At 38.2% G+C, this 24,843-nt stretch overlaps 1 protein-coding gene across 1 annotated transcript in view; it reads right to left on the reverse strand.

Annotated features, from left to right (window-relative positions):
* Nucleotides 1–9,272: 9,272 nt before the first annotated feature.
* Nucleotides 9,273–24,843, reverse strand: part of lats2 (large tumor suppressor kinase 2) — a 74,978-nt gene continuing 59,407 nt past the window's right edge. The window contains exons 7-9 of the mRNA XM_063054180.1: nt 20,047–20,229; nt 13,905–14,011; nt 9,273–13,550 (exon numbers count right to left, since the gene is read on the reverse strand). Of these exons, the coding sequence (XP_062910250.1) occupies nt 13,053–13,550; nt 13,905–14,011; nt 20,047–20,229 (788 nt within the window). The 3' untranslated portion in view covers nt 9,273–13,052. The remainder of the gene's footprint in view (nt 13,551–13,904; nt 14,012–20,046; nt 20,230–24,843) is intronic.

Raw genomic sequence — 24,843 nt, forward strand, 5'->3', positions numbered from 1 at the left:
TGCGCTACCGGAGGAGATGGTGCCCCCGGATACAATCACACTGAGAAGGCATGGGATACGTGGGCACGTGAGATCGGTGTAGATGGGGTGGGTAAGCACGGATATCATGGGCTGAATGGCCTGTTTTAGTGGCGCAATATTCAGCATGGACTTTATTTCTGGATCTCCAAAATAGCTGCAAGGATGAAGTAGGTGGGATTCTAGTGGGCTGGCTTCTTCCCACATGGATTCAGAACTATTGTAATACATGCTAACTTCCAGAAATACATTGGTTATCTTATGAAAATTAACAACCTTACACAAGCTAACTGAAGCTTCCGACATGAATATGAATCAAAAATGCTGGAAATACACAGCAGCCTAGGCAACATACTGAAAGAGAAACAGATACAGCATTTCAGATCCTATCATCAGAACTAAAAAAAATGAGAAAGCAACAAGCTGGAGGAACTCAGCAGGTCATCTGTGGAGATAATTTGATAGTGGATATTTCAGGTTGACACCGTTCTCTGAAAGCATCTTGTTTGTTACTTGAGATTCCAATATCTGCAGTCTTGTGTTTCCAAGTGAGAAAACAAGTCTTTCAATTGCAGAGAACAAGAAATGTCTGTGCAGGGCAGAGGCCCAGGTGGCTAACCGGAGAAAAAAATATTTATAATTTTATGTCATAGTCATAGTCATACTTTATTAATCCCGGGGGAAATTGGTTTTTGTTACAGTTGCTCCATAAATAATAACTAGTAATAGAACCATAAATAGTTAAATAGTAATATGTAAATTATGCCAGTAAATTATGAAATAAGGCCAGGACCAGCCTTATGTAGTTTGTAGATGAGTGTAAATAGGTGGTCAATGATTTAAAAAATATATTTTAATGCACGATCACAAGCTGTGACTGAAATATAGAACATAGCCTTTTTACCTTGTCCTTTCAAGCAGTCTGTGCAGGTGAAATTTGCGCGTGCACTCAATGTTATCTCTTTACGTTAGAAGGGATAGCATCAAGTGCGTGTGCAGATTTCACCTTCTCCTTACATTAGCAATATCATATGCAGAACATCTCATTCAATCCCCAAGAGTGAGCCTGAGTGTACATTGCCTATCACCTGTTCATCTAATTCTCTCAAGGACCTGTTCCAACATAAGCACAAAGACCAGCATTTATTCTTGGGCTCATTGCAGCTCACAGGACTTGATGTTGAATTCACAGTTTTAGATGAACAACTGTTGGTGTCAGGACTGTCCAGTTCTGATGTGAGGTTCCCCTGTCCCAGCCACCACCACACCCCCGTCCCCCATATCATTAACTCAATTTTTCTATCTCCATAGATGCTATCCAATTTGTTAAGTATTGCTATATTTTAGATTTCTAGCAACTGCATTTGTTCTACATTTCAGTGTTCCAGATCTTCCCCCCCCCCAATTCTTTACTGTCCTTGCTCATCTCAAAACATACCAGCTATTATTTATTTCTCATTTCCCTCATCTAAATGGTCACTGAGAGCAATTGTGTCATCGGGAAACCTTGGTCTCTTGCATATTTCCTGTTTTCTCTGCATTTTTCCAGATCTGATGAAGGGTTATTGGCCTGAAATATTAAACCATTAAGGTGAAAAGTATTTGCAGCATTTTCTGTTCTTATTTCCAAACTGTAGTTTTTTTTTGCTCTTAAACATTCTAACTCCCATCTTACATTTGCCTTGTCAATTCTGTCTAGAAGCACTTTGACTTTTGTGGGAAATGATGAAATTCATGGTTTGCTGAACTCCAAATAAATTATAGAAATAGCAAAAAGCTCCCTTACCTCTGAAGCAATAATCTAGCATATTGCCCCAACAAAGAGTGTAATGGCTGATGAAGTAATTTCTAGCGTGGCATGGATAAGAGTGAAGTAGAAAGAAGCAGCCCCAACACCGACCCCTGCGGAACACCACTAGTAACTGGCAACCAATCAGAATAGGATCCCTTTATTCCCACCCTTTGCTTTCTACCTATCAGCCAATGCTCCAGCCATTTCAATATCTTTCCTATAATTCCATGGGCTCTCATCTTATTAAGCAGCCTCATATGCGGCACCTTATCGAAGGCCTTTTGAAAATCCAAATACACAACATCCACAGCCTCTCCCGCTGATCATCAATACCATTAAAAGTCTTGCCATTAACAATATACCATCTCCTTACATTTGGTCACCCAAAGTATAACATTTCACATTTGACAGTATTAAACCCAGTCTGCCATTTGTCCCCATAAGGTCACCTGACTGATATCCTGCTGTTATCCTTTGCCAGTCTTTCACGCTATCTGCAACACCACCAATCTTTGTATTATTTGCAAACTTACTAACCCATCTGTCTACATTTTCATCAGGTTATTTTGGTAGTATATATTACAAACAGCAGAGGTCCCAGTATGGATGCTTTGATGAGATGAAGACAGTAAAAGATACGTGAGCCATGAGGAGCATTCAGTGGGTAGTAGAAAAGTTTGGGCATGAAATACTTTTGGAATGCCAGCTCTAGAAATATAATCCCATTGATATAGCAGACCTCATTTATTATTATTTTTTGGCTTAAATGTAAGAATAACAATGTGCAACCATACTTTTCCAGATTGATGAATTTAATAAAGAAACACCTGTTAAGTTCAATCAAACATTTCTGTGGAGGCAAAGAGGTAGTTGATGTTTCTCTGTCAAGACCTTGCATCGAGGAGACAACCAGTAATAAAGAAATGCAAGGTAGGTTCAGGACATGATAGTTGGGTCCAAGTGAATAGGGTTTGATGCACAGATGGACCAAGTGGGGAGAGTTGGAGATAGCAAAAGAGGCTTGATCCGTCTGTTGCTTGTCAGCTCTTGCCCACCCTTCCCCCTCACCTCGCTATACTGGCTATTTCCCCCCTCACATTCTCAGTCTGAAGTGCAAAGGGACTTGAGTCCTCAAGCAGCTTTCGCAAACTGTTAACTTGCAGGTTGAGTCAGTAGCGAGGAAGGCAAATGTATTTACTTCAAGAGGACTAGAATATGAAAACAAGGATATAATGCTGAGGCTTTATAAGGCACTGGTGAGGCCTCACTTGAGTATTGTGAGCAGTTTTGGACCCCTTATCTAAGAAAGGATGTGCTGACATTGGGTAGGATTCAAAGCAAGTTCATGAAACTGATTCTGTTAATAAAAGGATCATATGAGGAGCATTTGATGACTTGGGGCTTGTACTAGCTGGAATTTAGAAGAATGAGCGGGATCTCATTGAAACCTATCGAATGTCGTCAATATGAAACTGGTCCGCAGTGCGAAAAGGGTTGGGGACCCCTGGATTACAGCATTTGCAATTTCATACGTCTCAGTTAAATGCTTTCTGCAAGGTTACCAAGATACAACGGAACCAAGCAATGAAAATGTATTGCAGATGCTGGAAAACTGAAATAAAAAGCAGGAAATATTGGACCTCAACAAGTTAGGCAGTGGAAAGATAAACACAATTAATGTTTCAGATCAAAGACCCTTTTGTAGGAACTCACCATTCTAATGATGCTTCTCTGCATAGTTGATGCATGGAGTTATTTCTTGTATTTCAGCTCTATTCCCAGTGGACCATGAGGAGAAAAGATGTATATCAGAGAATAAAACAAGTGTGTTGTGTTCTTACCAGGATCACTGGGTCTAAATTAAAATTTGAATAACACCAATGGGTTCAGTACATATAAGGGATGGGGAAAAGTAGATGATCAATCAGGTAAAATTATGTCAGGTTCCAGTGTTCACTATCTACACCCCCCATTGTATTTTCTATCCCAATACCAGCTCAACACAAACTATTGGAATTAGAAAATATATGCATGTAACAACGCAGATTAACAAAGCACTACTATGTTGATGCCTAGTTCATGTGAGGCACTGAGGAAAGCATATTTAAATAGTATACCTTCCCTCCACATGGCAAAAAAAAAACAGGCTTTCTTTGTTGCAGCAGGCAAAAACACATTAGAAAGAAAGTCATGCAAGGATAAAAATTTTGCTTTACAACCTTGGAAAGTAAAAGGAATTGGGTCTCAAGTCAGGAGGGTGACGATGTCAAGCTTCAAACACCCCTGGCTGCCAATGGAACATCATTTTAAGTTTATGTACAAACCTCATTTCCAGAAAAGTTGGGATATTTTCCAAAACGCAATAAAAACAAAAATCTGTGATATGTTAATTCACGTGAACCTTTATTTAACTAACAGAAGTACAAAGAAAAGATTTTCAATAGTTTTACTGACCAACTTAATTGTATTTTGTAAATATACACAAATTTAGAATTTGATGGCTGCAACACACTCAACAAAAGTTGGGACAGAGTTAAAATAAGATTGAAAGGTACACAGAATATTCAAGTAACACCGGTTTGGAAGACTCCACATTAAGCAGGCTAATTGGTAGCAGGTGAGGTATCATGACTGGGTATAAAAGTAGCATCCATCAAAGGCTCAGTCTTTGCAAGCAAGGATGGGTTGTGGCTCACCCCTTTGTGCCAAAATTTGTAAGAGAATTGTTAGTTCAAAAGGAACCTTTCTCAATGCAAGATTGCAGAGAATTTAGGTCTTTCAACATCTACATTACATAATATTGTGAAAAGATTCAGAGAATTCGGAGACATCTCAGTGAGTAAAGGGCAAGGTCGGAAACCACTGTTGAATGTGCGTGATCTTCGAGCCCTCAGGCGGCACTGCCTAAGAAACCGTCATGCTACTGTGACAATTATAACCACCTGGGCTCAGGAGTACTTCGGAAAACCATTGTCACTCAACACAGTCCGTCGCTGCATCCAGAAATGCAACTTGAAACTGTATTACGCAAGGAGGAAGCCATACATAAACTCTATGCAGAAATGCCAGCGAGTTCTCTGGGCCCGAGCTCATCTCAGATGGACTGAAAGACTGTGGAACCGTGTGCTGTGGTCAGATGAATCCACATTTCAGTTAGTTTTCGGAAAAAATGAGCATCGAGTAGTCCATGCCAAAGATGAAAACGACCATCCAGATTGTTATCAGCGTAAGGAGCAAAAGCCAGCATCTGTGATGGTATGGGGGTGCATCAGTGCCCACGGCAGGGGGTGAGTTGCATGTTTGTGAAAGTACCATTGACTCTGAGGCGTATATTAGGATTTTAGAGAGACATATGTTGCCATCAAGGCGACATCCCTTCCCGGGACGTCCATGCTTATTTCAGCAGGACAATGCCAGACCACATTCTGCACGGGCTACAACAGCATGGCTTTGTAGACACAGAGTGCGTGTGCTTGACTGGCCTGCTGCCAGTCCAGATCTATCTCCTGTTGAAAATGTATGGCGCATCATGAAGCGGAGAATCAGACAATGGAGACCACGGACTGTTGAGCAGCTGAAGTCTTATATCAGGCAAAAATGGACAAAATTTCCAATTGCAAATCTACTACAATTAGTATCTTCAGTTCCAAAATGTTTAAAAAGTGTTATTAAAAAAAGGTAATGTAACACAATGGTAAACATGCCTCTGTCCCAACTTTTGTTGAGTGTGTTGCAGCCATCAAATTCTAAATTTGTGTATGTTTACAAAATAAAATTAAGTTGGTCAGTAAAACGATTGAAAATCTTTTCTTTGTACTTTTGTCAGTTAAATAAAGGCTCACATGAATTAACATATCACAGAATTTTGTTTTTACTGCATTTTGGAAAATATCCCAACTTTTCTGGAAATGGGGTTTGTATATCACAAATGTGTGACCAGTGGACTCCACTTGTAAGCTAGGCAGATACTCAGAAGGCCATGAAATATTTTCCTAAACTGCATTGTGCACTGAATTTGACAATTAGTCAATGATTGATTTATGGATAAAATTATACTCTAAATCTTTTTAATACATTATAACATGCAAAGAATCTGCCAGGAAATCTATTTGACATTTAGATGCATACTGATGTAATGGTACTCAAAGAATTTATACATGATCTGGCATACTTTGATCCATTTATAACTTTTTAAATAATTTTAGATATAGTTCAAATCTTGACAGCAAAAATTGTCAGTAAGTGGGTAGATTGGCAAATGGATCTCAAACTTTGAAATTGTGTTAAATATTCAGTATGGAAACCCTCACATTGGTGTTTGAATTTAATAAATAATGGACCATTAGCAATAGAATATTTTTAAGACTCAACAGCAAAGAAAACAAATTGCATTATTAAAATGATAGCCAACTCCAGAAGATGCAATAGTTGACCTTTCCCTGTTTGGGCAAGTTCACTCGTGTCCTGCAGTCCAAGTGGTAGCAACAAAAAATCCAGTGTCTAGCTTTGTTATACTTAAAGTCTGTTATTTTATTTGTAATATTCTAATCTTTGGTAAACATTAAATTTATTTTTTGTTAGAAAACAAAGGGCAATTTTTTCTCTCTTATTGCACTTGGATTGAAATAATTACCCCAAGACTCAAACATCAAAGAAAATTATATTATCTCTAGCCAGCTGGACAGAAAAACTAGACAGGTACTGTTTTTATAGTGTTTGAAATTATAACCACAAGGACTGCATAGTACAATTAGTTCACAGGTTTTCTAACCAATACCTGTCTGGTTGGTATGATTCTTCATCAGAACAAGGTTAGAAAATTACCCCTGGGTCTCAGCACTTTATTTGAACCCGGAGAACCAGCATTCACAAACATTTTGGTAGCTACTTTTCAAGTTTCCAGCAGGTGTCACTGGATAGCAATGAGTATTCCTAATTATTTTTCTCTTTGGTGTGCTGAAGTGAAATGTAATGTTATTGATGGCACTTTTACTGAGATTGACTACGAGAGACCATACTTGGGTTATTTTAGTTCTGGTGTCACGTTTTGCATTCAATGAGCTTTCACAGAGTATAAAATTGTGAACATTGAATGTAATAAAGCAGGCATTTAGAGTGTTAATTAATCTAGTAGTCATCAGTGCTATTATCTGGGCACATCTTTTCAGGAGATACACATATTAGCAGATTCTTCCCATACCAAGGCCTTTACATAATACATTTATATAGCAAAATGTGTGGCCAGTTAAAAGAGTTTGTAACTCATCTATTCTCTTGGTCATCCATAAGTTACTTACAAGTTATTTTTTTTCGTTTTAGGACGTGAAGTATACAGGTGAAATAGTTTATTTAAATATGTGGGAGCCATGATCGAACAGTTAAAGGTGATATAAAATTGTTTTTATCATAAGGAAAAAAGAGGAGAAAAATAGACAATAGGTGCAGAAGTAGACCATTCGGCTCTTCGAGCCTGCATCGCCATTCTGAGATCATGGCTGATCATCTACTATCAATACCCGGTTCCTGCCTTGTCCCCATAACCCTTGATTCCCCTATCCATAAGATACCTATCTAGCTCCTTCTTGAAAGCATCCATAGAATTGGCCTCCACTGCCTTCTGAGGCAGCGCGTTCCACACCTCCACAACTCTCTGGGAGAAGTTGTTCCTCCTCAACTCTGTCCTAAATGACCTACCCCTTATTGTTAAACCATGCCCTCTGGTCCTGGACTCTCCCAGCATCTGGAACATATTTCCTGCCTCTATCTTGTCCAATCCCTTAATAATCTTATATGTCTCAATCAGATCCTCCCGTCAATCTCCTTAATGGTGAATAGAATTCATTTTTCAAGATATGCATTTAGGAGTGGTGGGAGTGGAGAGAAACAATACGATGATATAGATAGCACATGGTATGGGGAAAAACTAGTTTAAAGGAACAGGAACCTTGGAATGTATACCCATAGATTCCAGAAGGTAGCAATATGGTTAAGACTTCCATTCAGCCCAACACCAACAACATGATAGAGGAACTCAGCTGCTCAGGCAGCATCTATGGAGGGGGAAAAAGCAGCTAATGTTTTGGGCCAAGATCCTTCATCAAGACTGGAAAGAAAGGGGGAAGAAGCCAGAATAGGGTGGGGTGATGGGAAGGAATACTTCAATTCATTAGCTACAGTGTGGAATGTAGAAAAGCAAAGTCATACCAGATATAAAGCTATTTAGGAAATAGACATTAATGCAAACATTTTTTAGTTATCACATGACCAGAAGCAGGAAATAACACCAAATTATGGAGAAAATATAAGGATGTTGTCAGCGTCAAAGAATTTTGGATTTGAGGGATGGTTGGAGTTACTTTCTTTAGAAGTGGAAGCAAAACTGAACACAGTACTTGGAGTATTGTGTTCAGTTCTGGTCACCTCATTACAGGAAGGATGTGGATACTATACAGTGCATGCAGAGGAGATACAAAGATGTTGCCTGGATTGGAGGGTGTACCTTATGAGAAAAGGTTGAGTGTACTTGGCCTTTTGTCCTTGGAGTGACGGAAGATGAAAGGTGACTTGATAGAGGTGTATAAGATGATGAGGGGCATTCATTGTGTGGATAGCCAGAGGCTTTTCCCCAGGGCTGAAATGGCTAACATGAGGGGGCATAGTTTTAAGGTGCTTGGAAACAGGTACTGAAGGGATGTCAGGGGTAGGTTCTTCCACACAAAGTGTGGTGGGCACGTGGAATGCAGTGCCAGCGGCAGTGGAGGAAGTGGATACAATAGGTATCTTTTAAGAGCCTCTTAGATAGGTACATGGAGCTTAGAAAAATAGAGAGCTATGTGATAAGGGAAATTCGAGGCAGTCTCTAGAGCAGGTTACATGATAGGCACAACATTGTGGGCCAAAGGGCCTGTAATGAGCTGTAAATTTCTATGTTCTATGTTCAAAAGGAAATTTAATATAATGTACCAAAATAGATCTTGCCTCCGTTGTTGAAAGGTCAAAAGCCAAAGGTAATGATTTCAAGTAATTTATAGAAGGATTAGAGAGAAACTAACGTTTTTTTTACCCTAAAGAGCAATGGGGATCTAGTACTCATCAGGTGATAGTGAAAAAAACAACAGCATTTAAAATGTTTTTGTATTAACACTTAAATTACTGTATTACTTACAATGACATTTAAAGTGAGATTAGCTCGGATTGCTTTTGAAATTCTGTTTTGGACACATATGCCTTTGATTATGAATGATTAAATGCAATGAGCACAGATACTGTGAAATATTCCCCCCCTGCCCCAATTACAAATTGCCTTTTGTGACGGGCACAGAAAGTAATATTCTCCCCCCCACACACATACTTTTTTTTAAAAAAACTTTTGAAATTCTGCCAAAACAATAATCCAAAATGCACCCATTTTATACAAATAGTTATATTTGAAATCCTGAGGGAAAACTCAAGATACGGATGTTACAACTAACATTATAAAATCAATAACACTGGATAAACAATAGACTGTAAAGGACAATAATTCTCCTTTTATACACGAATGTCAACAAGTACTTACAAAAGAGATAACATTTTAATATGGTCTAATTAATACCATATACTTTTTATTTTAGAAAAGGTTGTGTTCTATGAGGATTACAATGACATTTACTGATTTTATCTCCATATTGCATAGACACTCCCAAGTTTTTTTTCCAAAAAAATAGAACTTGATACGCTGTATAGTCAAATAAGCTAAATTGTAACCAATTATCCAAGTCATATTTGGATATACTTTAGACAATAAATACTTGGCATATTAGGGACAAATGTAATCAGAATTAGCTATCGGCATTGAACCTCACTGCATTCTAAGTTGACACAGAATGTTTTCTGAATAATGAACCTCTTTGTCTGTATCTCTTGTTGTTCCTTTTCTCCATATATCCAATATACATACCAAAATTAATCCTATTGTACATCTTGAACTCCTATTTGCAGCCATTTTCTTAGTTCCCCTTTACAAAATACTCAATTCTACCATCAAATTTCTAATGAATATCACCAGTATTACCCTCTTTAACACAAAACAGGAAAACAAATTGCACTGTTAATTGTGTTACACAAGCCTAAAAAGATATATGTTTAAATCTTGGTATATGCTGATTTAGATCATCTCAGCTATGGCAGCAAGGCAGTACCACAACTGCCTGTGTTTGTTTGCTCAGGCAGTCAGAAATATATCTACTCCTGTTCATGCATTAGGATACCAGAAAAATGAGCTGTGTCATCAGCTTCCTAACAGTAAAACTTGTTTTTCAGGCTCCCACAAACAAGTCACCCTTTGGGTAATAAGATGTAACATCAACACCACCTGTAGAATAATACATAACATTTGCTGACATTATCTAAAGGTAATAGAAAAGAGTTCGGACAGGTGGGACTCGTCAGCCTTGAATGGCAGCCCACCTGGAAGGAAAACTCTGATTTTAAACTTACGCTGCCTTGCAGCCGTACCCACCCATGGGAAAGGCTTCGGAAGTAAACCCCGAGGAAGAAATCTGGAGCTGGGGTCCCTAAGGCAGTTTAATGTTGTTTACAACTTCACTCTGGCAACCTCTGCAACAGCACTGGTGCCAAGCTGTATCGGCGCTTGCCCTTCCATTGGACTACATCAGAGGAGGAACCTGCTGCATGGGCGACAGCTAGTTCTTCAAATCATCCGGCCCAGGCTTGTGCCCTGGAAGGACACAGTCCACCAGAGGTGCAAACCCATGATCCCCTGGGATTGATGGCAGCCTACTGGAAAAGAATACAAAAATCTGGGGAAGAAAAATATTCTTTAGGAGATAAAATGTCAAGGATATCCAAACTGAATGTAATCAAGCAGACTGAATAGCCAAGATGACTTCCAAATGTAGATGATATTTTAGAAGTTCAGACACAAAAATGCAACAAAATTCCATGCAATCATTTATGAATTGCTGAACAATAGTTACAACAAAATACTTACCAGATGTTATTTCATTACCATTACATTATCTGCTACATTAGCTATTATGTCTTCAGTCAAAGCTATTCACCTTGGCTTGTGAGTAGCTGCTATCTTTGATTTTTACCTTTAGAAATGAGAGGACATTTAATCCAGGATCGAAAAAAAAAATCCATCTGTAATAAGACTATTAGTGTAGAGTCTTGTCACCTAAGCTGAACTACCTGAATCTGTCAGATTTGGATGTATGTATTGCTAAAATATTCTATTTCAGAGCATATCCAATCAGATTCCGCAGAACCAGTCTCGTTCAGTACTTTAAACAGGTCAAGATAATATGTTTTTTTTCATTGAGATGATTACAAGTCAGATTGGGTCAGATGAGGGGAAAAAAGATCTACAAGTTCAGAATTAGCTGTGGTTAGGTCAGGTTTAAATTTTGCATTGTTTCCACTTTGACATTTGTCCTGGTATGTAGAGGTCTACAGAGTAAGACACAAATAAGAGTGTAAATAACAAAATATATATTTTCATAATCAATCTGGTAGATGCTGAGAAAACAAAGTTTGTGTACTTGCACCACACAAAATGACAATTCATGAATTATTATCTGCAGAACTTGATAGAAAAGATTTTGATGATGTTTGATAGTATCATATTGTTATATTTTCAACCTCCATTAAAAGTTTTATGTACAAATAGCTGATTAATTGGCCAAAAAGTATTTTTAAGTTGTTGGCATTACTGTGGTGAACTGTATGTAAATTTATGTTCCAACTAGCTAACGGAGCCCAACCAGTGTACAGCCATACTCTGGCATTTTATTTTCATATATTGAGACACATCAACTTCAGGTGAGACTGAATAATGGAAGTATAAGACTGGACCAAAATTCCAGTCTCGTACTAAAGTCTAATTTATACTGCATTAACTAAAGCATGTACAGTTCCATTAAAACTTGATTATGTTCAAATTGATTTTGATAGGAGGGTCTTACAATGCAAGATAAAGTTGCTAATTTTGATGTTTATCAACATAATTATGATGAAATAAGTGCAACTAAAATAGTTATTGCTTTGGGGAACACAATCATACATATATGAAAAAGCTTACTCTTCATAAATAGTTATATCATTTATACATCTCTGCTGCTTGCAACTTTATGAAACAGTAATCAACAGAAATAGTACTTTGTCAATAATTTTACATTCAGACAATATATTTATTTCTGGACCATAGTCATTTCACATTAATTGAAACAGAAACATTCTGTGTCCATATCATTTTTTGTAAAAAAAAAGCTTAAGTGGCACTCTATAATATTAATATTTTAAAGTCTGATGTCGCATAGAAAAAAAAACCATAAGAAATGGAGAACATGAAAAAGGCTTGATTATAAACTGTTTTAAAGAGACTGAGATACAAGGAGCTGTTTTTTAATTACTGTAAATGAATTGATTCATACAGGACCTGCCTGTGTTTTACACATATTTCCTAAAATTAGTTTAACCCAAAAGATGAAATTAATATTCATGTTTCAGTTGCACTCCAAGGCATATCACAAAGCATTATGCAATTATCAACTCACTATCACTTTTTATACTGAAAAATACTTTGAATATATCATAAAGGATTGAAAGCAGCATTGGTATTATCCAAACACTGCTATAAAAAGCTGGAGCAAAAAAAAACTAACTTCTGGAAGTCGGCTAAGAAGCATCAGTAGAAGGAAAGGAATTGTCAAGGTTTTGGATTGATATCCTTTTGTCATTCAGCAATTCCTTTCTCTTCACAGATGCTGCTTGGTTCGCTAAGCTTCTCCAGGAAGTTTTATTGGTGTTATCCAATTTGCTCTAGACCTTTCAATATAGATTATAAAATTAACAAAGTGTTTATTATGGTATTGCGATATTAATGAATGTATATATAAAACATTGATTTACATATTATTGCACTTAACCATTTTTCAAAACTTTTCAGCCTTCCGTATATTTTGGAAATCCTGTTTATATATTCTAAATCTATCTAGAGTTTATTCCCTATTATCTAGTTCTATTCTCTTCTATAAAATTAGTGTTAACACTAAATACAATATTTTTAAATATTTAGCAGCAGGAGCCAATCATCCCTAGGGGGCATAATATGCCACTGACAAAGTAAGTGCTATCTGTTTTAAGCCACAGATGTCAGGTAAAATTTCCTGTTTGAATTCTGGAACAACAACAACAAAAAACGAAAATCACAATTAATAGAAAATGTTATATTTTGTTTCTAAACATATACTGGCTGATAGCTTTCACCATGGTTGACAGATTCACTCTGGCCCAAATCCGGCTGACTTTCTTTGGGTTCATTATTTTCTAAGGGTTTTGGATACCGGAAAGGATAACCATGGTCATCAAAGAACCGTCGGAAAGTGAACTCATAAAATGCATGTTCAGGATGCTTGTTACCACCAATGGGACTAGTTAATGTGTCAGAGGTTTTGGTGCTGTCACTGCTGTCATTCCACAAATTCTCCTCTTCTATTGGATCAAAGTTTGAGGTGTCCATAGGATGGCTAATCTTTGGAACATAGGGTGCTGGCTGTCTGCGGATGTCTTTAGAAAAATCAATGGAGGTAAAGAAAGGATGAGCCTTAATTTCATCTGCTCCGTTTCCACCAAGTCTGTCACTGGCTCCACAACAGAGCTTTGTGATGAGATCTCTTGCTTCAGGACTAAGTTTTACTTGTGGTGGAATGTACAGTGTACTCTCCCAATTTATTACCTGTAAAATAAAGTTTAAAAAAGGCACAGGATTAGCTTGGCATCAAATGTTAATTGTTTACTTTTAAGGCAAAATACCATTTCTAAACTTTGTTTCGCAAACATTTATTGAGAGCAATCAGAAACAGGAATTATGAAATTCCATTCAGGTGATGGATTTAGGAACAGTAGTATGCCACTCAATCCCTGAACTTGTTCCACAAATCATGATTGTCGTCTGTCCTAGCTCCGTGTGACTGGTTTTCCCTATTTCTCTAAGACCTTTGGGTTAACAGAAATCCATCACCCTCTAATATTAACAATTAACCCTGTATCAATTGTCATTTGCTTTAGTGCTTTCCAAACTCATAATTACCTTAATTTGAGTTTCTGCAGGTGTTGGAGCAAGAAAAGGAGGCTGTCCCACTAACATCTCAAAGAGTATAACTCCTACACTCCACCAGTCACACAGTTGTGTATATCCTGAAAGAGAGAAACCATTGTTTAAGTTAATTCTAAAATACAAGTAAAACCTAAAAATGTCTCCTGAGATTGAAATAAAGTAGTTAATATTTTTGATCAAATATGCCCAAATTGACATAGGACTGTACACAATGCTTTTGGGCAGTAAATTCTATGTAAGCAAAACTCACTAGGATATGTCACTAACCAAAATATGTATATAGATAGCAATAATTTTATTCATTCATTTTCTTTTAATTTACCTTACCCTAATTACATTTCTCTGTACAAAAGATTAAAGTATATAGCCCCTATATCATCTTGGATGTCCCTAGCAGTTAAATCAATAATCAGAAATATTGAAAATAGTTTTGTTTCATAGCCTCAAGATCAGAAAAGAAAACATGATTAAGGAAGAATATTATTTTAATTCTATATCATGTCAATTTGGAAATATATTGTCAGTCCTTCATTGCTACAGCATTTGAATATTTAAATATTTCAAAATTCATTCAAAAGTTGTTCATTTTTGTACACAAAAATAACTTTCATTCCGAAATAAAAACAAAACGCTGGAAATACTTAGCAGGTCAGCTTTTTTTGCTTTCCATATATTTTATTCTGCCTCATGAATTCCTCTTCATTTTTCATAGGTCATTTTATTCTCTTTGTCACTTAGTCCATGTACAGAGATGTCATGTAACACTGATCAGATTTTGTACACTTTGGAAGGACAAACTCCAAGGCAGAGTACAAAGTAAATGGCAGGATACTTGGTAGGGTGGAGGAGCAGAGGGATCTCAGGGTACATGTCCACAGATCCCTGAAAGTCGCCTCACAGGTGGATAGGGTAGTTAGGAAAGCTTATGGGGTGTTAGCTTTCATAAGTCGAGGGATAGAGTTTAAGAGTCACGATGTAATGATGCAGCTCTATAAAACTCTGGTTAGGCCACACTTGGAGTACTGTGTTCAGTTCTGGTCACCTCACTATAGGAAGGATGTGGAAGCATTGGAAAGGGTACAGAGGAGATTTACCAGGATGCTACCTGGTTTAGAAAGTATGCATTATGATGAGAGATTAAGGGAGCTAGGGCTTTACTCTTTGGAGAGGAGGAGGATGAGAGGAGACATGATAGAGGTGTACAAGATAATAAGAGGAATAGAGTGGATAGCCAGCGCCTCTTTCCCAGGGCACCACTGCTTAATACAAGAGGACATGGCTTTAAGATAAGGGGTGGGAAGTTCAAGGGGGATATTAGAGGAAGGTTTTTTACTGAGAGAGTGGTTGGTGCGTGGAATGCACTGCCTGAATCAGTGGTGGAGGCAGATACACTAGTGAAGTTTAAGAGACTACTAGACAGGTATATGGATGAATTTAAGGTGGGGACTTAATTTAATTTAAGGGTTTGAGGGTCTGCACAACATTGTGGGCCGAAGGGCTTGTACTGTGCTGTACTAGTCTATGTTCTATGTTCAAAGCTGTATGGAGCCCTTAAACAGTTAATTGGTTAAAAGTGTTGATCTAGAAATTTATTGGGGCATGGAACAATCCTTTGAAGAGTTAGGACATACTGAGAAAGTAAATGCTTTTCCCTTAGCCACCTGCCACTGTAAATTATATTGCTTTCACCTGCTGAGGGTTGTGGAGGAGAGAGACGAGGGGAAAGGGAGAATGTGTGTGGGGGGGCGAGAGTGGTGTTATTGAGGTTGCTGGTGTAACGCAGGTTAATTAAATTCAAAGATGTAATGTTAGAATGCGGAGGGATGAAAACAAGGGTTTACCAATTTTGAAAAAAAGAGAATTTGAAAAAAAGAGCACTATGCGAGAGGGGGTGTGCCTGACAGGGCGGACAAGGAGAGAAACACAGCAAAGATTAGAAGCTGAAGACTTGAACTGTTAAGAGTGGAATTAGTAGTGAGTATCTTTACCCTACTAACTTGATTATAGCCACAGAAGATTTATTGAAGCTATGGTGATAACACCATAACTATGAAAATGGACATGGGAAAACCAGTGGATGTAGTGTACCTGGACTTTCAGAAAGCCTTTGATAAGGTCCCACATAGGAGGTTAGTGTGCAAAATTAGAACAAATGGTATTGGGGGTAGGGTACTGACATGTATAGAAAATTGGTTGGCAGACAGGAAACAAAGAGTAGGGATTACTGGGTCCTTTTCAAAATGGCAGGCAGTGACTAGTGGGGTACCACAAGGCTCGGTGCTGGGACCGCAGCTATTTACAATATACATTAATGATTTAGATGAAAGGATTAAAAGTAACATTAGCAAATTTGCAGATGACACAAAGCTGGGTGGCAGTGTGAAATGTGAGGAAGATGTTATGAGAATGCAGTGTGACTTGGACAGGTTGGGTGAGTGGGCAGATGCATGGCAGGTGCAATTTAATGTGGATAAATGTGAGGTTATCCACTGGTGGCAAGAACAGGAAGGCAGATTACTATCTGAATGGTGTCGAGTTAGGAAGAGGGGAAGTACAACGAGATATAGGTGTCCTTGTTCATCAGTCACTGAAAGTAAGCATGCAGGTACAGCAGGCAGTGAAGAAAGCTAATGGCATGTTGGCCTTCATAACAAGGGGAGCCGAGTATAGGAGCAAAGAGGTCCTCCTGCAGTTGTACAGCGCCCTGGTGAGACCACACCTGGAGTATTGTGTACAGTTTTGGTCTCCAAATTTGAGGAAGGACATTCTAGCTATTGAGGGAGTGCAGCGTAGGTTCACAAGGTTAATTCCCGGGATGGCGGGACTGTCATATGTTGAAAGATTGGAGCGACTGGGGTTGTATACACTGGAATTTAGAAGTATGAGTGGGGATCTGATTGAAACATATATTATTAAGGGATTGGACACGCTAGAGGCAGGAAACATGTTCCTGATGTTGGGGGAGTCCAGAACCAGAGGCCACAGTTTAAGAATAAGGGGTAGACAATTTAGAATGGAGCTGAGGAAAAACTTTTTCACACAGAGGGTTGTGGTTCTGTGGAATGCTCTGCCTCAGAATGCAGTGGAGGCCAATTCTCTGGATTCTTTCAAAAAAGAGTTAAATAGAGCTCTTAAAGATAGCAGAGTGAAGGGATATGGGGAGAAGGCAGAAAAAGGGTACTGATTGTGGATGATCAGCCATGATCACAGTGAATGGTGGTGCCAGCTCAAAGGGCTGAATGGCCTACTCCTGCACCTATTGTCTATTGTCTATAACACACAGCAGCTATAAGGAGACAATATTGGCAGAGACGATAGTCCAAGATCCCTACCATGTAGTTGGGAATTAGTTCTATAAAATCATACCAAGGGATTTGGTCAAGTTTTTGTACAAGTTTGTGAATTGACTTGCTGTGCATGACAAGCCATTTCATTCCAATGAAACGTGAAAGAAGATGGCGAGCTACCCAAGATCAAAGAACCAGTGCGGGAATGAAATGTGTAAAGATAGCGGAGTGAAGGGATATGGGGAGAAGGCAGAAAAAGGGTACTGATTGTGGATGACTTAATACAATTGGATGTACAGATCGACCTTCACTAATCCGGCACCAATGGGACCTGAGGAGTGCCGGATTAGTGAAAATGCCGAATTACAGTAGGATCACATTAAGCATAATCAGTGCCGGATTATCGAAAGAACTGGATTACAGGTAGTCGGATTAGTGAAGGTTGACCTGTATAAATTATTTTCATTTGAAGAATCTGAATTTGCTTTTCTGCAAAAACTGATTATTTTTACGAAGACTTTGATAAGTTACTGAATGAGATTTACTTTGTCTAAAAGTTGTGATGTTGGAGAACTGTGAAAGGAGTTAAACTGTGTATATGTAATTTTTGAATTTGAATTTAAACATAGATGTCCTGCCTGGAACGGAAACTGAAGATAACTATAATACTTAAGAGTATGAATTATATTTAGTTTTCTAACTAACTAGGGATAAATAAAAAGGAATGTTTAGTCTGTAAACTTTTAAATTGGGAATAACACCAAATCTAATTAGTTAGAGAGATTAGAGTAATAAAGGATTCTCACTGATTCTAATTAAAAAGGAACTTGTCTTGGTTTGATATCTAAGATTTGGAACCTAAAGTGAATGGTGGCATTTTGAATTGTTCTTGCTCATGTAAATATTTTGTACATGTTTTTTTTCTTTTAAACAAACTTTATTTCCAGAAGTGTGTGGTTTCTGTTCAGTGCCTTCTTCCGATACCTAGAATCTTCTGATGGCCTACTAGCACCTAGCGTAATTTGATTTTCTCAAAGAGTGCGGCAACTAGTCACATGTGATAAGACTGGTGCTACGTAGGTGTTTCACTTGGGTTTGAAAAACGAAGTTATCACCTCAGACCAGATGAAGAGGTAACGGTGTCTGTCTCACAAGTAAGTATTTGACTTGAAACGGATCTATTTGAAGCTGATTTCCAAAGCTGAATGTTACACTTGGACAGAGTCCCTTTAGGTCATGTTAAAGCAAAACGCAGTGATGTCATCATCAATGCTGTGCAACAGATGCACACGCACACACACGACCAAGAATGAAAACAACCGACCTCACACTGGAAAAACTGTATTGTGCAGCGCATTTAAAAATAATGTCCATGCTGTATCTACATAGTTAGTATCTACATAAGAACAGCCAGTGAGATTAGGGAACCAGAGAATAAACAAGGAGCTCCTATTAAAGAAAAGGTAAGTAAAGAATATTGAAACAAAATTCATACAAATATAGAATAAATACAGGGATATTATAAATTGTATACAAGGTGCAAATTCTTACAATGTATGGTACAAAAACTGAATCTGTTGGTAAGATGACAGGGCTGGGTGGGGGGGGGGGGGTCCAAAATATAAATCCTGTGATGGTGAGAATATGGCAATAAATTTAAAGTCAGGGTGCTATATAATCTGAACATCCGGGTTGGCAACGTTCTCATGCACTTGCAGCTGTTGACCTTATAGATAATTGCAGGGTCTAAGAGTAACATAGAGAAGTGAAGACAGTGCATTTTGTAGGTTGCACACAGCACACGTTGAAATCATAGAACTTTATTGGTGGAGGGAGTGAATGCAAAATTAAGAGTACATTTCCAGCATCTGTAATTTTTTGGATTTCTACTTAATTGAGAGAATGAATGTACAAGGTCAATGAAGCGGGTCGCACCACAATTTTACACATGAAAGCATCTTCTTTATATCTAACCCTACCAAGCTCCTGCGTGAGTATTAAAAATATATCAGCTTTCTTTTCTAGAAAAAAATATTCAATAAGCTTCTGGGGGAAAAATGTACATTCCAAAAGGCAGGTAGTTCTGCAGGATGAGACTATTTATTCCTTCAGGACAGCTGAAATACATGTGATAAGAAGTTGATATAAATTACAAATTTTTAAAAAAGCATGTACTTTGTGTGCTGAAATTATAGAGGTTGAAATTTTTAAGCAATGCAAACTTTCAGTTATATGCTCATAAATGCATTTCACAGGTATACCCATTTAAATAGAAGGGCAAAGAGGTGTGGGATGTTGACAGTTTGCAGATTTACTGCAGTACACATCTTGCCAAAGAGGCCTGCTCTGAAACTTCCTCCAAAACTACACAGAGCTACAGATGAATATTCAGCAAAAGATTTCCTGGCCGAGAGAGTTCCCATTCCCAGATCTTCAATCAATGAACTTCCAGGAATAGCTGCGGCTCTATCTCAGAAATGGCAAAGCCTGGGAAATCATTATTTTAGTAGGGTTTGTGGCCATTCAGATTCAGATTTATTTATCACATGTATAACAAAACATATCGTGAAATGCATTGTTTGCGTTAACAATCAACACACCGAAGGATGTGCTGGGGGCTGCCCTTAAATGTCGCCACACATTCCAATGCCATCATAGCACGCCCACAATGCTTGGCACAACTACACAGAACACAACAAAACAGCAGATACATAATATTCTAATGGATGCAGTCAATCAGAACAGCTGAGGAAATTCTCCCCAATAATTTCATGCTATATTTTTCTTTCAAAAGTACACCGACATCAAAAAAGACTTGTGATACTTACCTTTTCGTACCAGAACCTCAGGAGCAATGTAGTTTGGAGTTCCGACCAGTGAGTGGGCCAGGCATCTTTGGTGCTGTCGGGCAGCCCTCTGTTCAAGGGTTTTTAATCTATCACCACACTTGCAATCAGACAAGTCTCCCCAAAGATCACTTGGCTCCATGCTGTCTTGTCTGGCATGGCTCCCTTTTATAAAGCGGAAAATAAAACAGATGAAATCAAATCAACTATTACTTTTTATGCGAAAGAAGAAAATATTTAGCTTTTTAGCTTTTAGAGTCACAGATTGCCACAATGTAGAAACAAACCCTTTGGCCCATCAAATCCACTGAACATCAAGCACCCAATTACACCAAAAGTACAATCATCCCATCTTTCAAACAGTTCTCCCAATTTTCTCTTCATCCCATTGCCCACCAAATTCTGCCATTTACTTACACGCTGGGGCAATTTTCAGGGACCATTCATCCGCAACCCCCAAGCTTTTGGGGTGGAGGAGGAAAGTGGTGCGCCCAGAAGAAACCCTTGCATGCAAATTCCACACTGATAGACCCAGAGGCCAGCACTGAACCTAGACTGCTAGAAACGTCACTGTGGCCGTCCTATTGATATCTTACTAACTTTAGTTCTTTGGCCGGAACTTCATCCTCAGCAGTAACATGTTCAAAATATAACAACGGAACATTGGAATCAAATTTCAAAAGAAGAGTACAAGGATTTAATTGGAACCAAATTTCAGAAGCAGGTCTTAATGCACAACCCAACTGTGCTTTTCCGACCAAAATCGACAGGTTCACATTTCCTTGCATTGTGCTCCACTTACTTGATCTTTACCACCCTCTTAGCTTCCCTATGTCCTCTTCATAACTTATTTACATCTTTATGGCCTCAAATTTAGTACCACATTTTGTCTAGTTTTTCATATAATGTGAGTCAAGAACCTGTTGGACTGCAATTTTTACAACTGTATTTCATATTAGCCAGTCAATTGCTTACTCAGGCCAACATGTTGTTACTCATAGGAACGCATAAATCAGAAGTAGGAATAGGTGGTTATTTATGATATAGTCCTGAAATTCCTGCGTCTTACGAGAGTCATGGCTGGAGTGCCAAGAAATTATGAAAAATTCAAATTCCTGTTGGTAAGTTCCAAAACAACAGCAGCAAAACCTCAAGTTCTACAATCAATTCAGTCATTACCTTTTGTCACATTACAGTTTTATATAAAAGCGATGGGTGACAGGATAGCTCAACAAAGCTCAAGGAACCCCCTTATTTTTCAACTAGGTGTTTTGCAGCTCTCCAAACTTAACAACCAATTAAACAAATTTCAGTTATAACCAGACCTTCCATTTTGCATCACCTCCTCCAATTGACAAACATTCAGCTCTGTCTTTCAGCTGATAGCGCCACCACCATTCTCTTAATATTACTTTGTCATCTTCACCACCTAAAGTATGTCTGCTTACTAACTTATCCTGATTCTAATTCAGTCATTGGTTTGAAACATTAGTTCTGTCTTTCTCATCACAGGTGCTGCCAGTCCCGCTGAGCACTTACATTTGCTTGAGGTTCAGGGGAAGACCAGGAGTAATGCAATCTGCGATCAATTGCTGGAAGATGTCCATGTTAGGAATGGATCAGAATTTATCTCCACATTGGCCTAATGACATGCTTCAAATTAGCTACAATGGATGTGTTAATAAGTAGCAAATGCTAGAGTGGAAAAACAAGTTCTGTAAGTACTCATATATTTCATTGAAGACAACTAATTTATCTTTATCTTCAACATACTGAGGAGGGAGACCTAGTTAGGTGGATTTAAAATTGGTTCAAAGGGAAGAAGCAGAGGGTGATGGTTGAAGGTTGTTTCCTGGACCGGGGGCTGGTAACTAGCGATGTGCCGTAGGGATTGGTGTTGGGACCCTTGTTATTTGTTACTTATATAGATGGTTTGCATGCAAATACACTTGGCTTAATCAGTAAGTTTGTGGGTGACACAAAATTAGAAGGTGTTGCTGATAGTGAAGAAGGTGATATTGTAGTTTACAGAAGGATCTTAATCAGTTAGGAAAGTGGACCTAATATTGGCAAATGGATTTCAATACAGATAAGTGTGAAGGGATGCAAGTTTTAGAAAGTCACACTAGCATAGGACTTATGAATGGTAGGGCATTCAGGAGTGCCATAGAACAGAAGGATTTAGGAGAACAAATTCAAAGTTTATCACAGGTAGATCAGGTGGCGATAAAGGCGTTTAACACACTGGCCTTCATCTGTCAGGCATTGAAATATTATGCTGTAGCTGTAAAAGTTGATGTTCAGGCTGCACTTGGGAGTACTGTGTCCAGTTTTGGTCATCCTGCTGTAGGAAAAATGCAGTTAAATTGGAAAGAGTGCAGAAAAAATTTACGAGGACGTTACCAGGACAAGTGGGTCTGAGTAATATAGATGGGTTGGCCAGGCTGGGTCTGTATTCCTTGGAACACTGGAGAATGAAAAGTGACCTTATAGAAATGTTTAAAGCTATGACAGGCACAGATAAGATGAACATCAACAGTCTTTTCCCCAAGGTAGGGGAGTCTAAAACTAGGGGACACGAGTTTAGAGGGAGAGGGAAAAGACTGAGGGGCAACTTTCTCATGCAGAGTGTGGTGATCATGTGGAATGTGGTGCCAGAGGAAGCGGCTGAGGCAGGTACAATAGTATCAGTGTACTGTACATGGAGGGTGGGGTTTAGAGGGGTATGGGCTGAATGCAGTAAATAGGAACTAGTTGGGTGGCTAATAAGGAAGTTGGGAAGTTTCCATGCTAGACGGTGATGAGGCCACATGTACTGTGTTTAGTTTTGGTCATCCTGTTATAGGAAGAATGTGATTAAACTGGAAAGAGTGCAAAAACAAATACTACTTATTCTGACTTCTTCCCCCTTCCTTTTCAGTCCTGATGAAGGGTCTCAGCCCGAAACATTGACTGTTTATTCCCCTCCATAGATGTTGCATGACCTAATGAGTTCCTCCAGCATTTTGTGTTTTACTCTGGATTTTCAGCATCTGCAGAACCTCTTGTGTTATTACAAGGGAGTTGCCAGCACTTGAGGGACTGATTTAGAGGGGGAGGGTGGACTGGCTGGAGCTTTACTCCTTGGAGAGTAGGATACTGAGGGATAAAATCATGAGGGGCATAGATAGGATAAATGCTGTTTTTTCCAGGGAATCAAAAACTGGAGAAGATAGTTTAAGGTTAGAGGTGAAAGACTTAATAAGAATGTAAAAGAGAACTTTCTTTTAAAACAGCAGATGATAGATATATGGAACCAGCTGCGAGAAGGGATGGTTGAGGCAGGTACATTAGATACATTATGTGGACAGGATGTTGATGACAAGAGTTTAGAAAGATATAGGCCAAGTGCTGGAAAATAGGAATAGCTTAAATATTTATTTTAGACAGCACTGACAGATATGGGCTGAAGTGACTTTTTCTGTGCAGTATGACTCTATGACTCTAACCCATTTAAAGCTAAAGCAGGGGTCAATCCTCCATTTAAGCCCTGCTTTTGCATTTAAAGTCTGTAAATTCTTTTCCACAAATGATATCAAAATGTGTGTGCACTTGCCATAGCAAATGCAGATTGTACTTGCCCAGTGACCTGCTATATCTCCAGATTATATACATTAGAGAATCAAGGAAAAATATCTGAATTAAATGCAACTGAACTTTTGATAAAATTCATTCATGTAGCAACATGCAATAGAATTTCATTAATTTCACCATCTTGATGCCATCCTCATCAATATAAATCTCTTCACACTTCTGGCAGCTGTTTCACTGCAATCGGGGTAAAAAACCTTTCAAGATATTTAATCACAAAAAAAAATGGCTCCAAGGCTAATTATAGTCCCCTACTGTTACTTAAATCATACAGCTCAAAATCAGGCCCCCCAGCTCACCACATCTGTACCAGCCATGAATACCATTCTATCCCCATCAGAGCTTCCAACACTCAGTCCAAGTGCTGATCTAAATACTTATTAAACGTTGTGAGAATATCTGTCACTACCACCCCCCAGGCAATGCAGTCCAGATTTCAACCATCTTCTGAATAAAAATCTTCTCCAAGTGTCCTCCTTAATCTTTTTTTTTTATAAATAATTATTATTGAATTTTCAAAAAGAATACATGAAAAGATAAAATCTACCCACCCCCCCTCCCCTTAACCCTCCCCCCCCATATATGTAGTCTACCTAAAAGAAAGAAAGAGAAAAAAAAAAGAACTGCCTGGGTATTGGAAGGTTTCCACATGCTCCATGGGATTCAAAATAAATTTGGTATAATTATTCGTTATTTTCCCCAAGTAACCAAATTCTTTGTCGGAGCACTTAAATATGACATCCTATCTTTTGTAAATAAGGGCGCCAAATATTCAAGAATGTTAGATAATTATCTCTTAAATTATAAGTAATTTTTTCAAGTGGAATAGAACTAGCCATTTCATTATTCCAACGATCCATACTTAAATACGAATCAGATTTCCAAGTAACTGCTATAGTCTTCTTAGCTACTGCCAATGCAATTTTTATAAATTCTTTCTGATATTTATTCAATTTAAGTTTTGGTTTTATCCCTTCAATATCACCTAATAGAAATAATACAGGGTTATGTGGAAGTTGAATTCCAGTAATTTGTTCCAATAAGACTCTTAAATTTATCCAAAAGGGTTGAATTTTAAAACAAGACCAAATAGAATGTAAAAAAGTACCAATTTCTTGATTACACCGAAAACATTTATCAGATAGATTT

The sequence above is a fragment of the Mobula hypostoma genome, chromosome 7 (genome assembly GCF_963921235.1).
Source record: "Mobula hypostoma chromosome 7, sMobHyp1.1, whole genome shotgun sequence".
NCBI lineage: Eukaryota > Metazoa > Chordata > Chondrichthyes > Myliobatiformes > Myliobatidae > Mobula > Mobula hypostoma.